The sequence below is a fragment of the Manis pentadactyla genome, chromosome 8 (assembly GCF_030020395.1).
Source record: "Manis pentadactyla isolate mManPen7 chromosome 8, mManPen7.hap1, whole genome shotgun sequence".
Classification (NCBI taxonomy): Eukaryota; Metazoa; Chordata; class Mammalia; order Pholidota; family Manidae; genus Manis; species Manis pentadactyla.
Window position 1 is genome coordinate 14,114,288 of NC_080026.1, and position 15,848 is coordinate 14,130,135.

At 47.2% G+C, this 15,848-nt stretch overlaps 1 protein-coding gene across 12 annotated transcripts in view; it reads right to left on the reverse strand.

Moving 5' to 3' along the window:
* Window positions 1-4,175: 4,175 nt before the first annotated feature.
* PKP4 (plakophilin 4) overlaps window positions 4,176-15,848 on the reverse strand; it is a 217,872-nt gene continuing 206,199 nt past the window's right edge. For 9 of the 12 annotated variants that reach the window (XM_057505552.1, XM_036883964.2, XM_057505547.1 and 6 more), the window contains 6 exons: window positions 15,576-15,771; window positions 11,540-11,624; window positions 11,298-11,415; window positions 8,680-8,808; window positions 6,922-6,995; window positions 4,176-5,174 (listed from right to left, as the gene is read on the reverse strand). In XM_057505552.1, coding sequence (XP_057361535.1) covers window positions 4,926-5,174; window positions 6,922-6,995; window positions 8,680-8,808; window positions 11,298-11,415; window positions 11,540-11,624; window positions 15,576-15,771 — 851 coding nt within the window. In that variant the 3' untranslated portion in view covers window positions 4,176-4,925. The remainder of the gene's footprint in view (window positions 5,175-6,921; window positions 6,996-8,679; window positions 8,809-11,297; window positions 11,416-11,539; window positions 11,625-15,575; window positions 15,772-15,848) is intronic. The other 3 variants (XM_057505554.1, XM_057505553.1, XM_057505555.1) reach the window with 2 other exon arrangements.

The window sequence follows — 15,848 nt, forward strand, 5'->3', positions numbered from 1 at the left end:
GTCATCAGGCAGATGAAAAACAGCAAACTGCTATCACAAGGGTTAGTGAGGCTGGAGACAAAAGTCAAGATCTTCTAAAGTTAAGGCAGAACTGACAAGTAACAGCTGAGAAGCGTTCCCCTGTGTGGGTGGCAGCTCACGGCCTCTGAGCCCAGCACAGGCCAGCAAAGGGCAGCTGTCGGTGGGGTGGGGGTGGGGTTCCCTGTGGAATTCCCAGCACGGGTTGCCTCCCTTGCTGTCCTCCGACTCCCTCCCCGTTGCATGCTTGCATGCTAATTGAGAATAGGACCATTGGCTTCCTCTCCAGCAAGGGCTTCCTTGATTTACAGCAAGGGTCCTCTGAATTCAAAGTCAGCTCTGCATGTGTAGAGTTAAAAAAATCCCATTAGTTGCTCTGCCTCTGATTTCACTGACCTGTTTGTTTTCTGCTAACACCTCTGGACCCTGCTCAAAGGGCTCCCCTCCTTCTTTCCTTCCCTGCAAGTAGCACAAAAGTATGTGAGGTGTTATTTACACATCTCTCTGGATCATTAGGGAAAAGGGGTGACACATGTCTCTCTAAACCTGAGCCTGAGTTTCACCTCTTGTCAATACACCCATAAATTGGAACAATCATAGCTCATTCAGAAGAACACTTCCATGTAGTGCTTTTCAAAAATTTATTTTCTAGAATTGCTTACATTTAACTTTGTTGTCAAATTTAAATAGACTTGTGATATAACTACAGAGAATTTTGTGCTAAAATATTTTGTTTGAGAAACGCACTTGTTGGTTTGCAGATAGGCCCCCACACGGAGGTGAGGGAGAGACTGGAGAAAGCGGCTGGTCGCTCCAGATGGGCAGGTGGCAGGGAGGGAACTTACCAGGCTTGTCTTGGGCAGCCACAAGATGAGTAGATCTCCATATCCATTTGCTAGAATCTTAAAAGTTTACATATAGGGAAAGGTGAACAGAACCCACAGCCCAAGCACAGGGAAGGGAGGGAGGAGCCCCTGATTGCCCAGGTCCCCACGAGGGTCAGTCAGTGGTCATGTCCTCTCAGTGCCCGCCTCCCCCACCGCTCTCAGCAGATGTTCTGTACAGTTTGAAATACATTAATCGGATTTTTCTCAATTTAGGGGGACTGGGAATCATAACTTTGACTCTAGGTTATAAAATTGTCTTAGATGATGTCATCACATATTTCTCAGGTGCCTTTGGAAGTTGTGTTAATGATTATTTTTTTATGGGGGTAAATTTTACATATGGTGAAATGCAAAGATCATGTGCGGATATTTTGACAAGCTTTGATAAGTGTATGTACCTGTGTTAAGAGCTGCTCCAGTTAAGATACAGCACCTTTCCATCACCTCCAGAAGTTCTCAGGCAGGCAGTACCCACCTCTGGAGGAGACAATGGTTCTGATTTCTGTCACCATGGATGAGTTTTCCTGGTCTTGAAATAGAATCATCTGTTATGGTGAGTACCTCTGGCTCATTTTTTTTTATTGCTAATATGCCATTACATGAATATATTACTATTCATTTATCCATTCTCCTGTTGGAGGTCTGGGTGGTTTCCAGTTCTGGGCTATTCAGAATAATGCTGTTATAAACAATTTTTAAAAATCTGGTAAATGAACAGCAATGGCCAAGTTCACAAATATTTTTTCCTTATAATCTGGTTTGGTCATGGAAATAAAACTATCATCCAGTGGATTTCGATATGCATTCCTCCACAAGTATCTTATCATATCAAAGATACGAGGCCCCAAAGTTAAGAGGGTCACCTAGTAGCAGATTTTGTTTTAATGGACATATGTTCATAGACATGGGCTCACAAGGTTCCTTCAAGGGGAGTTCTCAGCCCAGTCTAAATGATTACATACATCAGAATGACCAGGACCAAGTTTCTTGAAGTGAGGTTCATTTAACACCAGTGGTGGTAGACAATGAATTTTGGTGGTACAAGGACACTTAATTGTTCATTTTTAAGGTTACCTTTCATTTATGGCAAGTGATGGTGTTCCTTTGGAATAGTAACAGTTTCCTTTGGCAAATTTAAGACAAGGGAAAAATTTCAGTAAATAATAGCTCTGGTGGAACTCAAACCACTGAATTTTATAAACACTGCATTGTAGTTAAGAGAGATTGTGGTATTCACTTGCCTTGCTACTGAGCACTGTGTCATCTTTAGCAAGTTACCATCCAAGTTTGCTTCAGGATCCATAAAATGGGATGTCAGTGCAGATTTCATACACTCACTGAGAGATAAATGATGATGTATGTGACACTTATAGCACATAGTGCTCGATAAAGTGAGCTATTGGTATTTCACTGCAAGAATCAGTCATCATGCACACATATTGGCCAGTGATGGATTCCTGGATTCATTAGCGGGTCTGTGAGGTCATCATTTCTGATACTCACGCAACTTCCATGGGCTTCAAAGGACATACTTTAAACAAGGGTGCATAGGCAAATGATACATACTTCGTGAAAGAGAAAAACCTCATCTCTGACATTCCAAGTTTAAAATCTCAATTATAGTACTCCAAATCTCTACCACTCCTCCAGGCCAACTCCACCCCCCACACTCGCAGGCACTGAATTTTCAGGGCAGGTAGGTAGTGATGGGAAGGGTGTGTGGGTTAAGTGGCTCTTACCTTGAGTGCCCATTACAGTCACCCAGGGAACTTTGCAGGAATCCTGATGCCTGGGCCCCAGCTCCTGTGGTTTTGATCGGTCAGATGGGCCCTCCTAGTGTGCTGGGCAGACCTGAGGGCTGGGTCCTGCATGCCACTCAGGGACGTTAGGGCAGCACTAACAAGTCAGCTTGGTTTGTGCAGAGCTTGCTCACTCCTGCACGGTGGAGGGAGAGTGGGCTCCACGTTTTGATCAGTGATGCAGTACCTTTTCCCTGGTCACAAGGGGGAGCCTTACTGGGCATCTTATCTTCTGCCCAGTTGTCACCCACCGGACTCTGTGGCCCCAATAGGAGGTATGACTGGAGGCCTAAGTGAGGACTTCTTTGCAACCCAAATTTGGATTTTCTGAAATGCTGCCTCTCAGAATCAGGAACCTGGGTCCACTAAGTTACCCCAAAGACTAAGGAGGTCACAAAAAGCAAGCCAGGTGCTGTCAGGCAATCCTCCGGTATTCCTGACTTCCTGAGGGCCTTGAACTCTGACACAGAAACATCAGGTTCAGGGAAGTCAGCGATTCAACGCTCAGAGGGCAAGCAGACATCTCACATGTCCTGCTGTGGGTTCCTCAGGGAAAGCTGGGCCCTGCTGGTGGGAGTGGCTAGGAGGTCATTTCAGAACCGGCCCACCGGCAGACTTGGGGATGTTCCTTCTCATACTTGGGTTTCCACTTCACTTAGGATCCTTCTCTGGTGCTGTGGTCCATTCGGCCAGGGGATAAAGAGCACTTTGCCCTTGGGTCTTTTCCATATACTCACAAATGTAAGTACTTGTTTTAGTAAGATTTATATCATGTTTGCAGGATATACTGGGCTAAGTCAGCACCTCTGGGGCTGACTCGCCATGTGGGCTGTTTCCTGTGGAAGATCCAGGGCTGTAACTGCAAGACTTGGGAAGGCCTCTGACTTGGGGCCTCCTGAGGCTGGTGCCTCTCGTCTCCAGATGGAGAAACGCTTGTAAGTAATGCTGCTTGGCATTATCAGGACCCCTGCCTACCGTGTATGTGGGGCTTCCCCCACCCTGCTGCTCACCCAGGAATCACTGTTGCTCATGGAATTAGCAAAATAATTACCTAGAATTTGTTTTGGTTTACCCAGTAAGTTGTTCTTACATAGTTCTTGAGTTCTTAAAAAAGATGCCAAAAGGAACCTTTGACAATAAGGGCCAGGCTGCCAGATGTAATTTCTCTTACATACATACAGCATTCTGGAAAAAAACAAAACCTGGTAAAATGGCAATGTGCACTAGATTCAAAACAGATCCCAAGAAATAAAAATAAAAATACTGTAAGATAAAGAGAAGGACGTTCATAGCCTCAATTTTTTGGTATGGTCCATCTCACAAAGTGTATTAACTGTATAAAACTAGTGAAAGTCCAAAATAGTTGGAAATATTTAAATTGTTTCCAATAAGCAATTAGATTCAGATTAGTTAAATCTGCTTTTCTGTGATTGCACATAAAAAAAAATTAAAAAAAAGAACAGGGAACAAATTTCCAAGGATGAAATTTCCACATTTATTTTTCATGTGCATAGAAAATGGCAGTGAAGTGTCCTATGAAAGAGGCATGGAACAGGCATGGCGCTGCTGAACCAGACTGGGCTTTGTGCTTCAGAGATACACTATTCATTTTGGGGGACGGGGGGAAAGGATGTTGTAATTTGTTTTTAATTGCTAACATTTCCTTGGGTTTCCCATTTGTTTGCTGTCGGTTTTTTCAAATCTCTTTTCAAATGACACACTGCATTACAAATGATGGCACTTAACCAATGTGGCATTTCCATATTTACACCAACAAAAGAAATTTACAAGACATAATAGCATACAACCTTGACATTTAGTTATAGCAATAAAACATGAAGGGCATCCATTTTATTATTTTTCTGTACAAACTATCAGAACATAACTTTATTCACATTAAAAAAATCATCTTTAATTTGATTTGACCTACACATCCCCATCTCATTTCACCCATTTCTCAAACCTCTCATCACATCACCCACACCGTCACCAGACTATAGAATCTACAATTAGATCTAACACCTAAATAGAGCTTAGAAAGTCCTCTCTCCCAAAGGATTCCTCACTTCCCTGACAATTCCTCAAAAAAGAAAAAAAAATGCTCTTCACTCATTCCTTCCATTTCACTTTCACATTTCATCAACAAATCAGCAAGATGGACTTCTCATCTCAATCCAAACAAGGTTAGAAATAAAGAGTTCTTCTACCGAGCATCTTGATGCTACACCCATGAGTCTGGGGACCCTGGGTACTGTTCTGCTCTGTAAGAAGGTCGTTTAGTGGAATAAAAGTCTACATAATTTGTGGTTGATTTCAGTCCATACTGTGTTGAATAATCAGTAGAAGCTGGAAAGTGAACTCGGTCATCAAAATAAGGATCTTCATAGCTATGAGGAGACTGCAAATACAATCTGTATGCGTCAAAGTTCTTTCTGTTGGAGTCATCTTGACTATAATACAGCTGTTGATGCTGTTGATAGAATGAAAAAGCAAATAAATCAGAGCAATTTTTGGAAATGCATGTTTAAGGAAAACTAGTGTGGGCTTGTTTGTATTTTTAAAGCAATAGTCAATTATTTATGGACTTGCAGCTCAAAGTTGTTTCTGGTGTACTTTCACTAGTGGACTGTAAGGACTTTACAGGTGGCCTGGCAGAGTTTGCTCAAGTCCTGTCCTAAGGCCTCCCAAAGTCAGCGCCACAGGAGGACCCCTGATAGCCTCTAGCTACCCCTCTCCTTACTAGAGGCCCGGTGCTAGGCTCTGCCGTGGACTTGCCTGCCACCTGGGCATGGCCTGCGAAAGGACGGCCTTGATGTTCGCTCTGGCACAGGGGAACCATTATGAGCACACGAATTCGGTTGGAAGTTGGATTTTTGGGCTTTGCGTAGTTGTACAACTGAAGAATCATGTTTTTAAACATTCACCTCAGAGATGAAGGTTGAGTCCATCCCTCAATTTTAAAAGAAATATGTAGTTTGGTGAACAAGAGTTATGCTTTGGAAACCCTGATGTACTGTTAAACTAGAAAGTAATCTAGGCAGGAAGGTAGTAACATGAGAAGAGACACATGAGCAAATGTAATTCTAAAGATGTCCCCAAGCCAGAGCTACTAAGCCCATCTGTAAGGAAGGAGGGGACGCACACACAGGCGCCCACACAGGGCACCCTGCCCCACTCCCTCTTGTGTTCTCTTATCTCTGACCTCATATTAATTTCTTCAAATATGTTTGGAGAAAAACCTTCACATCAAGGTTAAGTCTGCTTTCCTCCTGATCATACGCCCCGCCCTCCATTAGTAACATGCAACAAATTGGCCACATAGGTATCAGCATCATGTTCTGGAACAAAATGCGTTCTAACATTCTATCAGAGAGAAGTTCTTTTTAAGTTAGAGTTAAGGGTCTTGACGCTATTTTTCTTGATTAAAACACTATACTAGAATTATGAGTGATTTCAGAAGTCCTTTTCCTTCCACTTACTGGAAAAAGGTGGTGAAATGGAGGGAGGTCTTAGAGCGTCCTTACCCAAAGGACAGGATACAGGCTTGTATGGGAAACCCCAGTTATTCATGTGTTACTGGTATGTAAGGGGAGAGATCAGATGACCTGGGTGGACATGGCATCAGGGGGGACTGAAATGAACTGGAGGCCCCCACTGAAGCAGATGGTGGGATGTCACAACCATCAGTCCCCACCCTGACAGGGAGTGGGCCCCACCCAGCAGGGCTGACCGAGCCCACTCTGACTGCTGACACTAACAGCGATCTGGCCGTGGACTCAGTGTCTTCACATCGCAGAGGCTTGGATGTGGGGGGGGGGTCTTGAAGATGGAGAATAAGGTGTACAACAAAGAACTACAGGACAGGAAGATCAAGTGCGGTGACCAACTTTCCCTACCCAGAGAATGGAAGAGGTTTTAGAGGTTAACAGAAAAAAAGGTGGGAAAAGGAAATTCCTGGGCAAAGCACATGAGATAAACACTTCTCAGTTGGTTCCCATCAGCGGCCTGATGGTCTCAGCACCACTGGTCTGCATGTTCAAGCACATGAGGCTACTGAGGGGGTGATGTGCGTGAGCCCCCGAGGGGCCGAGAGCCCCAGCACGAGCTCCTTGGGGCCTGCAGTGCCGGCCCAGCTCTGGCAAGTCACCCCGCATGGCCCCCTTACTGGGTTCAACCCTGCTAATCGGCCTTCTGTAAAAATGATATTGCAAATTCACCTGTAGCCGTCTATTTTGTTCTCTTGCTGGTGAGGAATAGGAACTGATGTAAATTGGTGAAGGTTTGCTGGAGCCTGTAAGAAAATATTTTATGAAATTAAAACTAGTGCTCATTATTCCAGTCCGTTAGGCTGTGTGGGCGCCCTGACCTAGGGCTGGTGCCGACCCTGACCGGGCCTGCCTTCCGCGGGGCCAGCAGACCCCCGACAGTCAGAGCCTGGGTTCCCGGGACTAGCCTGGCTGCTGCTCACCCAGGGCTGGGAGGGGCTAATGAATATGGCAAAAATGGGCCATGTGTATGCTTCACCAAAGAGCAATGCCATTGCATAGCTGACCCAGAAGGGTTCCTTCTCAATCTCTCATCACTGTGGGGAGCTATTCACACCTGTAAAGATTTCCCTGGCTGGCTCCGAACAGGAGCACTGGGTCAGCGGGAGAAGGGAAACACCCTGGAGTGAGCTCTGTGCCTTCAGAACAGCTTTGGTTCAACATCCCAGGACCTGGAGAGCAGACCCGGACTGTCCTAAGCAGCCTAGCCACATGGAGGCCGTCTGGTGTCTCCCGTATTTAAGTGTGTTTAAAACAAGAACCTGGTAAATCATATAGTTGTCTTCAAGAGTCCACAGCAGACTCCCAGTGATGTCACTGGTTACCCTTCTATTATTGTTAAGGCTAGCAAAGAGTTTTAATCTTTCTTAATGAGGAAAATGAAACATACTCGTGGCAAATTAGTTTATTGAAGCAAGCAAAGGAGATACAGAAGGGTGTGCATGCTAAGGAGGCGATCTTCCAAATAAAGCAGAGGCGATCTTTAAAATAAGGCAGGCTGCTACAAATCTCAAGCAACCATGCCCTTTAGTTTGTGCATTTCTTTGCAAAGAGCTTGGTGTTTGAAATGTAGCATCTGCAATTGTCTGAGCTATTAATTGCCATAGTAACAACAGTCGATTAGTAAACAGTTTTGAGAAATCACAATTTCAAAGACAACAGCACAACTAAGACTGCTCCCCCAGCAGTTAAGTTGCCACCAGCTTTTCTTTCGTTCTTTTTTATAAATAGGTTTTTTTTTGAGAAAGGAGTACTCTTTTTTAGCAGCTCAGTCACATCGCCTTATTTGAAACCGCTAGAGTAGTTACAATTTGCAAGATAGTTGAGAATGGGGACAATATGAAGTCTTGGTAACCCTTCGGGCTGGCATCCTTTAAATAAATTCTATGCACAGCTTTGTGAATGGGACAGAAAAAGATTAATACTATGCAGCATTACTTTTGTTATTTCTTAAAAAATAATCATTCTGAGGAGAATCACATTATAATTTTGTTATTCATTCAAACTCTTTTCTGCAGAAATGTCAATGAAATTGATCTCCATTCTCAGGTTTGAATTTGAGACGAGCCAGCCTAGGAGATGTGGCCCTGCAAAGCGTCACAGAGCTCAGGGTTCGGACACATGGACGCACAGGGAGACAGTTCACGAGCAGGGCGGGAGGAATGAACTGCACCGCTGGGGAGCCAGAAATCAGTTCTCATTTGGATAGCGCTTTTTTTAGTTGTGGTCACTAGACCACTACCTTAGCTTGTTTTCATTAAAACAAGTGGAGAAGGCATTGGCCCCCACAGTAGGAAACAGAGAGAAGGGAACACTTGCTGCTGGGGGACCATCTCAGCGCAGGCACTGGCTACCTCCCAGGCCCCTGGCCGAGTGCCTGGGGACCCGGCTTCTGGGGATACTCTACGGCACACCCAAGCGGCGTCTTACCAGGGTATAGGCCTTTATGTGCGGCATCCCCTTGGCTACTGTAATACTGCACAGGAGGCTGGGTCCTATCGTATTCAGAGCGAGCGTCTCTGATTCCTAACAGTGCTGGTGAGGAAGAGGTGCTGCCGACTGAAGGGAGGGACACAAGGAGGAGAGAGACAGAGGAGAATGAAGAGAAATCAGGCTGTCAGTGTCTCTGGAAAACTCTCTCTGGAAAAACCAAGGTCAGTCATTACAAATGCCACACAGCTGGCATTAAAAGTCAGCTCTTAGGGGTGTGTGATCTGAAGACCGGAAGGGGAGCTGGCAGGGGGACCTGCGAGAATCAGCCCAGGCCATTCCTGCGCTCCCGGCGGGCTGCCCGGGGACAGAGGCCCCGTGCGGGAACCGGGCAGCTTTCCCCAGCAATGGGCCCAGGACTCGATTAGGCCTTGGAAACCGAGTAATTTGGTGGCCATGCAAGAGTTACATTTGCTATTTTATGATCTCAGTCCAGTTGTTTCTAAAAAAAGCCACGTATTATCCTTTATGTATCTGGCTCTTCAGCAAACAGGTGTTTTAGGGCATGTTTGGATTTCAAATTATTTCAAAAATATCGGCATCTCTAAATGCATTTGATGAAGAGTGCCCAGCCCGTACAATTTCTAATTCTTTTTGTGGTGATCAGCTGTTGGGGAAGTCATGGAAACTCAGTAAGCCTGGCTCATCAAGAGCCTCACAAAGGCCCAGAGGATTTTCTAACCCCAGTCTGAGCCAAACATTTAATAATATTGTATCTTTCCATGGATCGCCTTTGGGGCACCTTGGCACAGACAGAAAACACCGCACATCTTTTTTTCTCTTTGTCTCACTCAAAAATCATCTTGCTTGAACTGAAGTCTGTTATAAATAAAAGTGGCTGCCTACTCACTTGGTCTGCTTGAGAACAGCAGCGCCCAGCCCTGCCGCCAGTGGTTTCACACGCACGGATGCATTCGGGGGAGATGACACTGAAATACTTTCCCTCGAGTCACGTTGCCGACACAGGGCTGCCCCATGTTAAATAAGGGTGAGCGTGCCTGGGCGGGGGCAGTGTGCCCGTGCCACAAACCTTGCTCACTTTCCAGAAGGGAGGAGGACAAGGAACATGCCTGCCTGCCTCTCACAGTTACATCAGCGAGGCATCCACAAAAGTGCCCTGCTGTCCGCTGCCACACTAGGGCCACAGGGCAGATGCTCGGCCCTTAGAATGATGGGAGAAGCAAGTGTGATTTAGCATCCTACCTCTGACACAGAATCCAAAAGGTGCCTACGAACTTGGACAGGGCTCGTCAACACTGCCGTGTGTATTTAAGAGGTCCTCAAAACAAGTTCATTGCTTAGTAACTCTGTCCTAATCTGTCTGAAATTAGTCTTTGGCCTGTACATATGCCTTTTGTTAAGCAGCCAAATATCTTGCTTTCCCGGCACCCTATTCCTGAGTCCCTGAGCATTCTGAGCACTTTTATGTAAGACAGCTTCTAGCTACACCTGGGAGCTCAGAGAGGATGTCAGAAAGCAAGCATAGGTCTCTTTGAAGAAAACAACTCATATTTTTAAAACTGAGATATAAATATAAGCCATGTGCAGTAGGCGCAGATAATTTTTAAAAATCTTGGTACAAGTGGAGATACCCAATTATGTGGCAAGAACCATAGTCATTTATTAGTCTTTTTGGCCACCCCTGTCCACATGAGAAATCAGGCTGCCAGTGGTAGCACAGCTGAATAAAACAGATAATATTTATATGTCAGAATGGGAGATTTAAAGCCAAAAAAAACCTTTTACTTTTCCTGTTTTATTTTGTAAAGAATTAAATTCATAGGGACTGACTCAGTTTGTTAGTACTATTCTGCCCTTACATGTAGAAAAATTTAGTCTGAGTCTCAAAATGGTCTTTCTACCAAATTAACTACCACCAATAAGTAGGTAGCATTGCTGCCAAGATTCCCACTTATATATCAAAGGGAATTCCTGTAAACCCATTAACAGGGCCTGTTCCTATTAGTCCTGGAGGCTGGGGGTCTGGAATGCAGCCAGGGGTGAAGCTTTAACTAGTGATGAGGGGAATGCAGGGGGAGATCATGGCTCTCCCAGGCTGCGTGTGTAAAGGTTGTGTCTAAAGGCTCCTGTTTCTAAGAGTTCTCATCAAGAAAACTAAAAAATCACTTTGGAGGAGATTCCACATGTCTGGCCAGTGTGCAGGCAGGGCCGCTGTTTCCAGGCACCACCCTGTGGCTCTCTAAGTGGGCTCCTCACTGGCCCACCTGTCAAAAGCCTGTCAAAAGCAGATTTCCAGGCCCCTTCTCAAACCTACTGAGGCAAAATCTTGGGGGTGGGGATGGGACGGTGGGCCCCAGGATACTTGTATGCATTGCAGTTGGTAAACTTGCATAATGTTTTAAAATGGGAGGAGAAAAATGGGCTTGTTGTTTACAACAGCATGTAATTCCCAAAAAGACTCTTAGCTTGGAGCAAATACATGTCTCCTGTGTTTGCAGGTGACAGGCTTAAATCATCTACGTTCAGTCTTTTCTGGTTGGGAAACAATGTTCTGCTACAGAAATATCCTCGCAGAGGAGCGGAGTTCACCCACTGACCTGACTGCATGATGGGTGACATCTGTTGGTTGGTGGTAGACAAGGAAGGATGTGACTTGAATCGGTCTCGCTCCAACGTCGACACAGGTGTAATAAAATGGTTCTGATTCCAGCCATCCTGCGGAGTTAAAAAGAGAAAGAGAAACCTCTCAAAATGAATAATGACATTTTATTACAATAAATGATTACAAATGCGTGCTCTGATGACTGCTAATTATGCCAGAGCTATTCTTGTAAGTTACCTTTTTATAAATGCTCCGGAGGTCCCGATATTGCCATAATGTATTCAAGACCTGGGCTGCTGCCTTCACCACTTTCAGAGATGATCTAGGGAGAGAGCGGGGATGGCAATGAATGCGGGCGGCTCAGCCTCAGGCTCCACTTGAAGAGGTTCAGGCTGCAAACCGGTGCCCACGAGGCCGTCTCCCCCGGGACCAGAGGGCATGGGCGCCGCTGCTAGAAAACACCATCAAGCGATCGGCTGTACCTCCATGTTGGTCAAGTTGAGGGCTGGCCAGGATCCCAAGGACCACAGCGAGACTCTCAGGCTGGCGAGAAGCCGTGGTCAGGACGAGCCCGTAACCTCCTAAGCTGAGGACCTCCTCCTGTGCCTGCCCTGGGGCTGACCTGGTTGAAGTTTTGGGATTAATGCGACCACGACCACACATCCTGAGTGCCTGAGGACTGTCCCACTTAAGTTAATGTAAGTGTCCTCTCACCCCCCCCAATTTTAGGCCTTTATATAAATGCCTTCATTGCTGTCTTATAATCTATACCTCTATGTGAACAACTATACATATGGGCTCTAATGTGTGATTTGAAAATATGGTCAGTTATTAATTTCCCTCTCTCAAGGCTCTGTGTGTCACTGCATTTGCCTCCTCCACCAGTGGCTTTGCCGGTAAGGGAAGTGGAAGTGCAACTTCCTGCCTCAGCCAAGGCCTTCAGATGGCCACGCAGGGGCGGGTCAGGGCTTGGGGAGGGAGCCGTAGGGATAACTGAATACCTCTCTCTTTGGAATTCATTGTAACATTGAAAACTTGACTGCAAATGTATATACAACCAGACTGAAAAATCTGCTCTCCCCTGCTCCTTATCTTCCCAATTAAACTCTTGGGATGCGAGTGAAGCTGTAAGCACTCCGCGGCCCCTCACAACAGAATAGGGGCGCCTGATGCCCAGGGCTGCGCTCTGTTCCTGGAGGCGGGGCATTTCCGCTTCCATTTCTCACCGAAGACTTACTCCTCTCGGTGATCTCCGTGAGCCCAGGGCAGAACCAGGGAAAACCAACCCCTCAAAGCCTTTCTAAATTTGGTGTTTTCAAAATGGACCACAGAGCAAGGAGACACCGTAAAGAAACGCACAGAGCGTGCGTGGGAGTGTCAGACTCCCACGCCAGCTCGCAGGGTCTGCGCACCTCACAGCCACCCCGTTCTCAGCCAGCTCCTGACCCTGCTGACATGCTGGTCTCCCTGTCGTGGGTGCTGGGCAGCTGGGGTGGAGGCCTGCAGAGCCCACGCGGGCACCAAGGACTGCTCTGCTCTAACACTGGACAAAGCAGCAGCATGCCAGGTATACATTTTGATACGAATGCCGAGGCTGGGTATTTTGAGAGAGAAATTCTGTGAGCAGAAACCTGACTCCTGAGAAAGGGAAGGTGTCTGTGCTCGCCTTCTCAGCACAACTCCCTGAAAGAATCACATATTCTGGTCTCTAATTTGTCTCAACCCCTCTTCAGCCTATGACCTCAGTGTTTCTCAGCTGGGCAAGTCTCAACCCTGTCCAGTGTGCCTGAGAAGGAGCCCCTGACACGGGCTCACCTTCCTTCGCTTGGCTTCTGAGACACCACCACCTTCTCATGTTCTTCTGAATGTTCTGGCTACTCTTCCTTGGGCTCCTTTGCTGGCCCCTCATCCCCTGGACCTCTGAGCATGAGGGACATCAGCCCTCAAGCCTCTGCTTCTCCATCTACATTTGCTTCCTTATTGATCTCAGTCCATTTCACTTTTCTAACTATGCCATTTATGCACCGATGACTCCCACATTTCTATTTCTAGCCTGGATCTATCTCTATTCGGAGCCCAGCTCACATAGAATATACGGCTGGCCAGATGCTCCATGTGGACGTCTGGTGGACATATGCAGCGTGACATGTCCGAGACAAACGCCGGGTCTTCCCTGGGAAACCTGCGCTCCCGCAGCTCCCCCGTGTTAAGCGGCAATTCCGTCCTGCGGTCTCTTCTGCCAAAGACCATGGATGGAGTCGGTCGCCCTTGACGCTTTCCTCCTCTCACACTGCTCACCTGGTCCTTGAGCAAACTCTTAACACTACCCGTCACCCATGTCAGGACTGACTGCTTCTCGTCCCCAGACGGTGGCCACCATTAGTATCTACTTGGTGGGTGCTGGTGTTCATCCTTTTAAGGGAAGTAAGCCCGCGTCCTTCCTCTGCTGAACACTCTCTGGTGGCTCCCGATTTTACCCAGAGTAGAAGTCTAAGTCCTTAAACTGATCCACAGGGTTTGCAGCTTCCGGCGACCTTTCCCGCTCCCCCTCGCGTCCTAACTCGTTCTGTTCCAGCCCCAGGCTCCCCGCGTCCATCACACACGAGGCGCCTCTGTCTCAGGGCCCTTCCACTCGTCCCCTCTGCCGCACTGTCCTGCCCGCCCTCCTCCAGGGCTGCGCTCAGAAGGCACTCTCGCCTTGGGGTCCCCCCGACCACCCCGTCTGAGGCTGCGACAGCCCCCCTCACGCCGGCGTGCCCCACCACCTCCCCTGACTTGGCCATCCCACTGGCTAAGGCTGCTCCTCGCCAGGGAACGTGAGCTGCCTGACGCTAGGGCTGCGTGGGATCTGCTCACGCCGCAGCGCACGGCGCGCGGCCACTAAGCACCTGGTGAATGGATCCTAAGGAGGCGTAAGCGCACGTTTAGGGGATGAGTTGAGTTGTTCCAGGACTTTCAGAATCTTGTTTTGGAAAAAAGATTACACTGGGTAATAACTTAATATACACAGATTTTGGCACTGGTTCAGCATTTTTCCAGCTGCTTCTTACGCCTTTCACAAATGAAGGCCGCCTGACAAAATTTTAGGAGCACAAAAAGTGATTATGGTTACCTCTGGAGAGGGGGCGTTCGTGAAAGGGGGCCTTCGTTTTATCTGCTACATTGCATCCCTTTGAAATGAAAAGAAGTGTGTGTATTTATGACTAATGAGATACAAAGATACACAAGAAGGAAAGGATGGAACAGTAATATGGTTAAGTTGATAGATGTGATTTCTGGGGGAATATGCTTGCTACATCATTCTTATATTTTAGAAATTCCTTCAGAAGTATAAACTAAATGATCAGATAGGAAATAGTTGTAGCACTGCCACTCAGCCAATTAGTAAATATTTACTGAGCACCTAGCATGGGCCAGGCTTTGTTGTAGACGGAGAGGATAAGGTAGAGAAGGCCCGGCTAGCGGGGCATCAGCTGCAGAGAAAGCGGTTAAGTAGCCTACTGGGGGAAATCAGGGCTATGAAGGACAACAGACCAAGGGACGGGTGGAGAGAGGGGGGAGAGGTGCCATTTTACTCAGATCAGGTGGCTGTTGTGTTTCCAAGGTGCCAAGCCACCCTACTTCCCACTTCCTGGAAGGATTCTCTGATCTGATACTGAGGCAACTTTATTGTCACTGCTATAGCTCTGGGACAAAAAACCTTCTGTTTTTGTTGTCAGTCCTCTAACCCCTCCTTCCCCTGCTTCATCAGGTAGGTGTCACCCAGAAGCGAAGGGGCGTGTCTGACCCATGCCCGGGCCGGTCCTGAGGCTGGGCAGCAGGCCCTGATGCAGAGATCACTGCTTTCAGTACCTTCTGGGCAGCCGGTGGAGGAACTCAGTCCCAGGACTGAGCATTTGAGATGCTCCTGAGTAACAAGAGGCCCTGGGGCCTGGAGCAGGACCAAAGTGAAGGAGATATGGTACCCCCAGATTTTCCTCATCAGGGCATCTCTGGTTCCTCCGGGAGCCAGAGCAATCCAGTGCGGCTTTACAGACAGAAATGAATGTAGAGGTGTTATAATAAAGTAAAAACAAGAAAAGGGGCCAGATGAGCACAAACGGCTCTCCCAGCAAAACAGGTTTTAACTGCTGGTGACTGCTAAGTGTTTTGGTGTGTGAACAATGCAGAAATAAACCCCCTCCCATAGGGAACATTTTTGATAAAGGCCCTTATCACAGGATGTCTCTGGAAACCAGGGCCTCTGGCTCACGTCTCCTTGCAGCCGACTTGCCTGTCTCCTCTGCCCTTGGTTATGTTCACCAGCTTTTCTATCCCCCCTGAGTCGGCCAGGGCCTTGGCATTCTCCATGTTTTTGCTCGTGACCTCATGCAGAGCACAGCAGATGGCCGCCATGGTCTCATCGGACAGCACGCTGGGGCCAGTGCCCCCGGGAAGCCGGTTGACCAGGTCTCGCATGGCGTATTTACCTGCCAAATGCAAAAGATTTCATTCTACTTTCAGAAGGTGCTGTGTTTTTGTTATAGTTATTGGAAGATGCTGACAG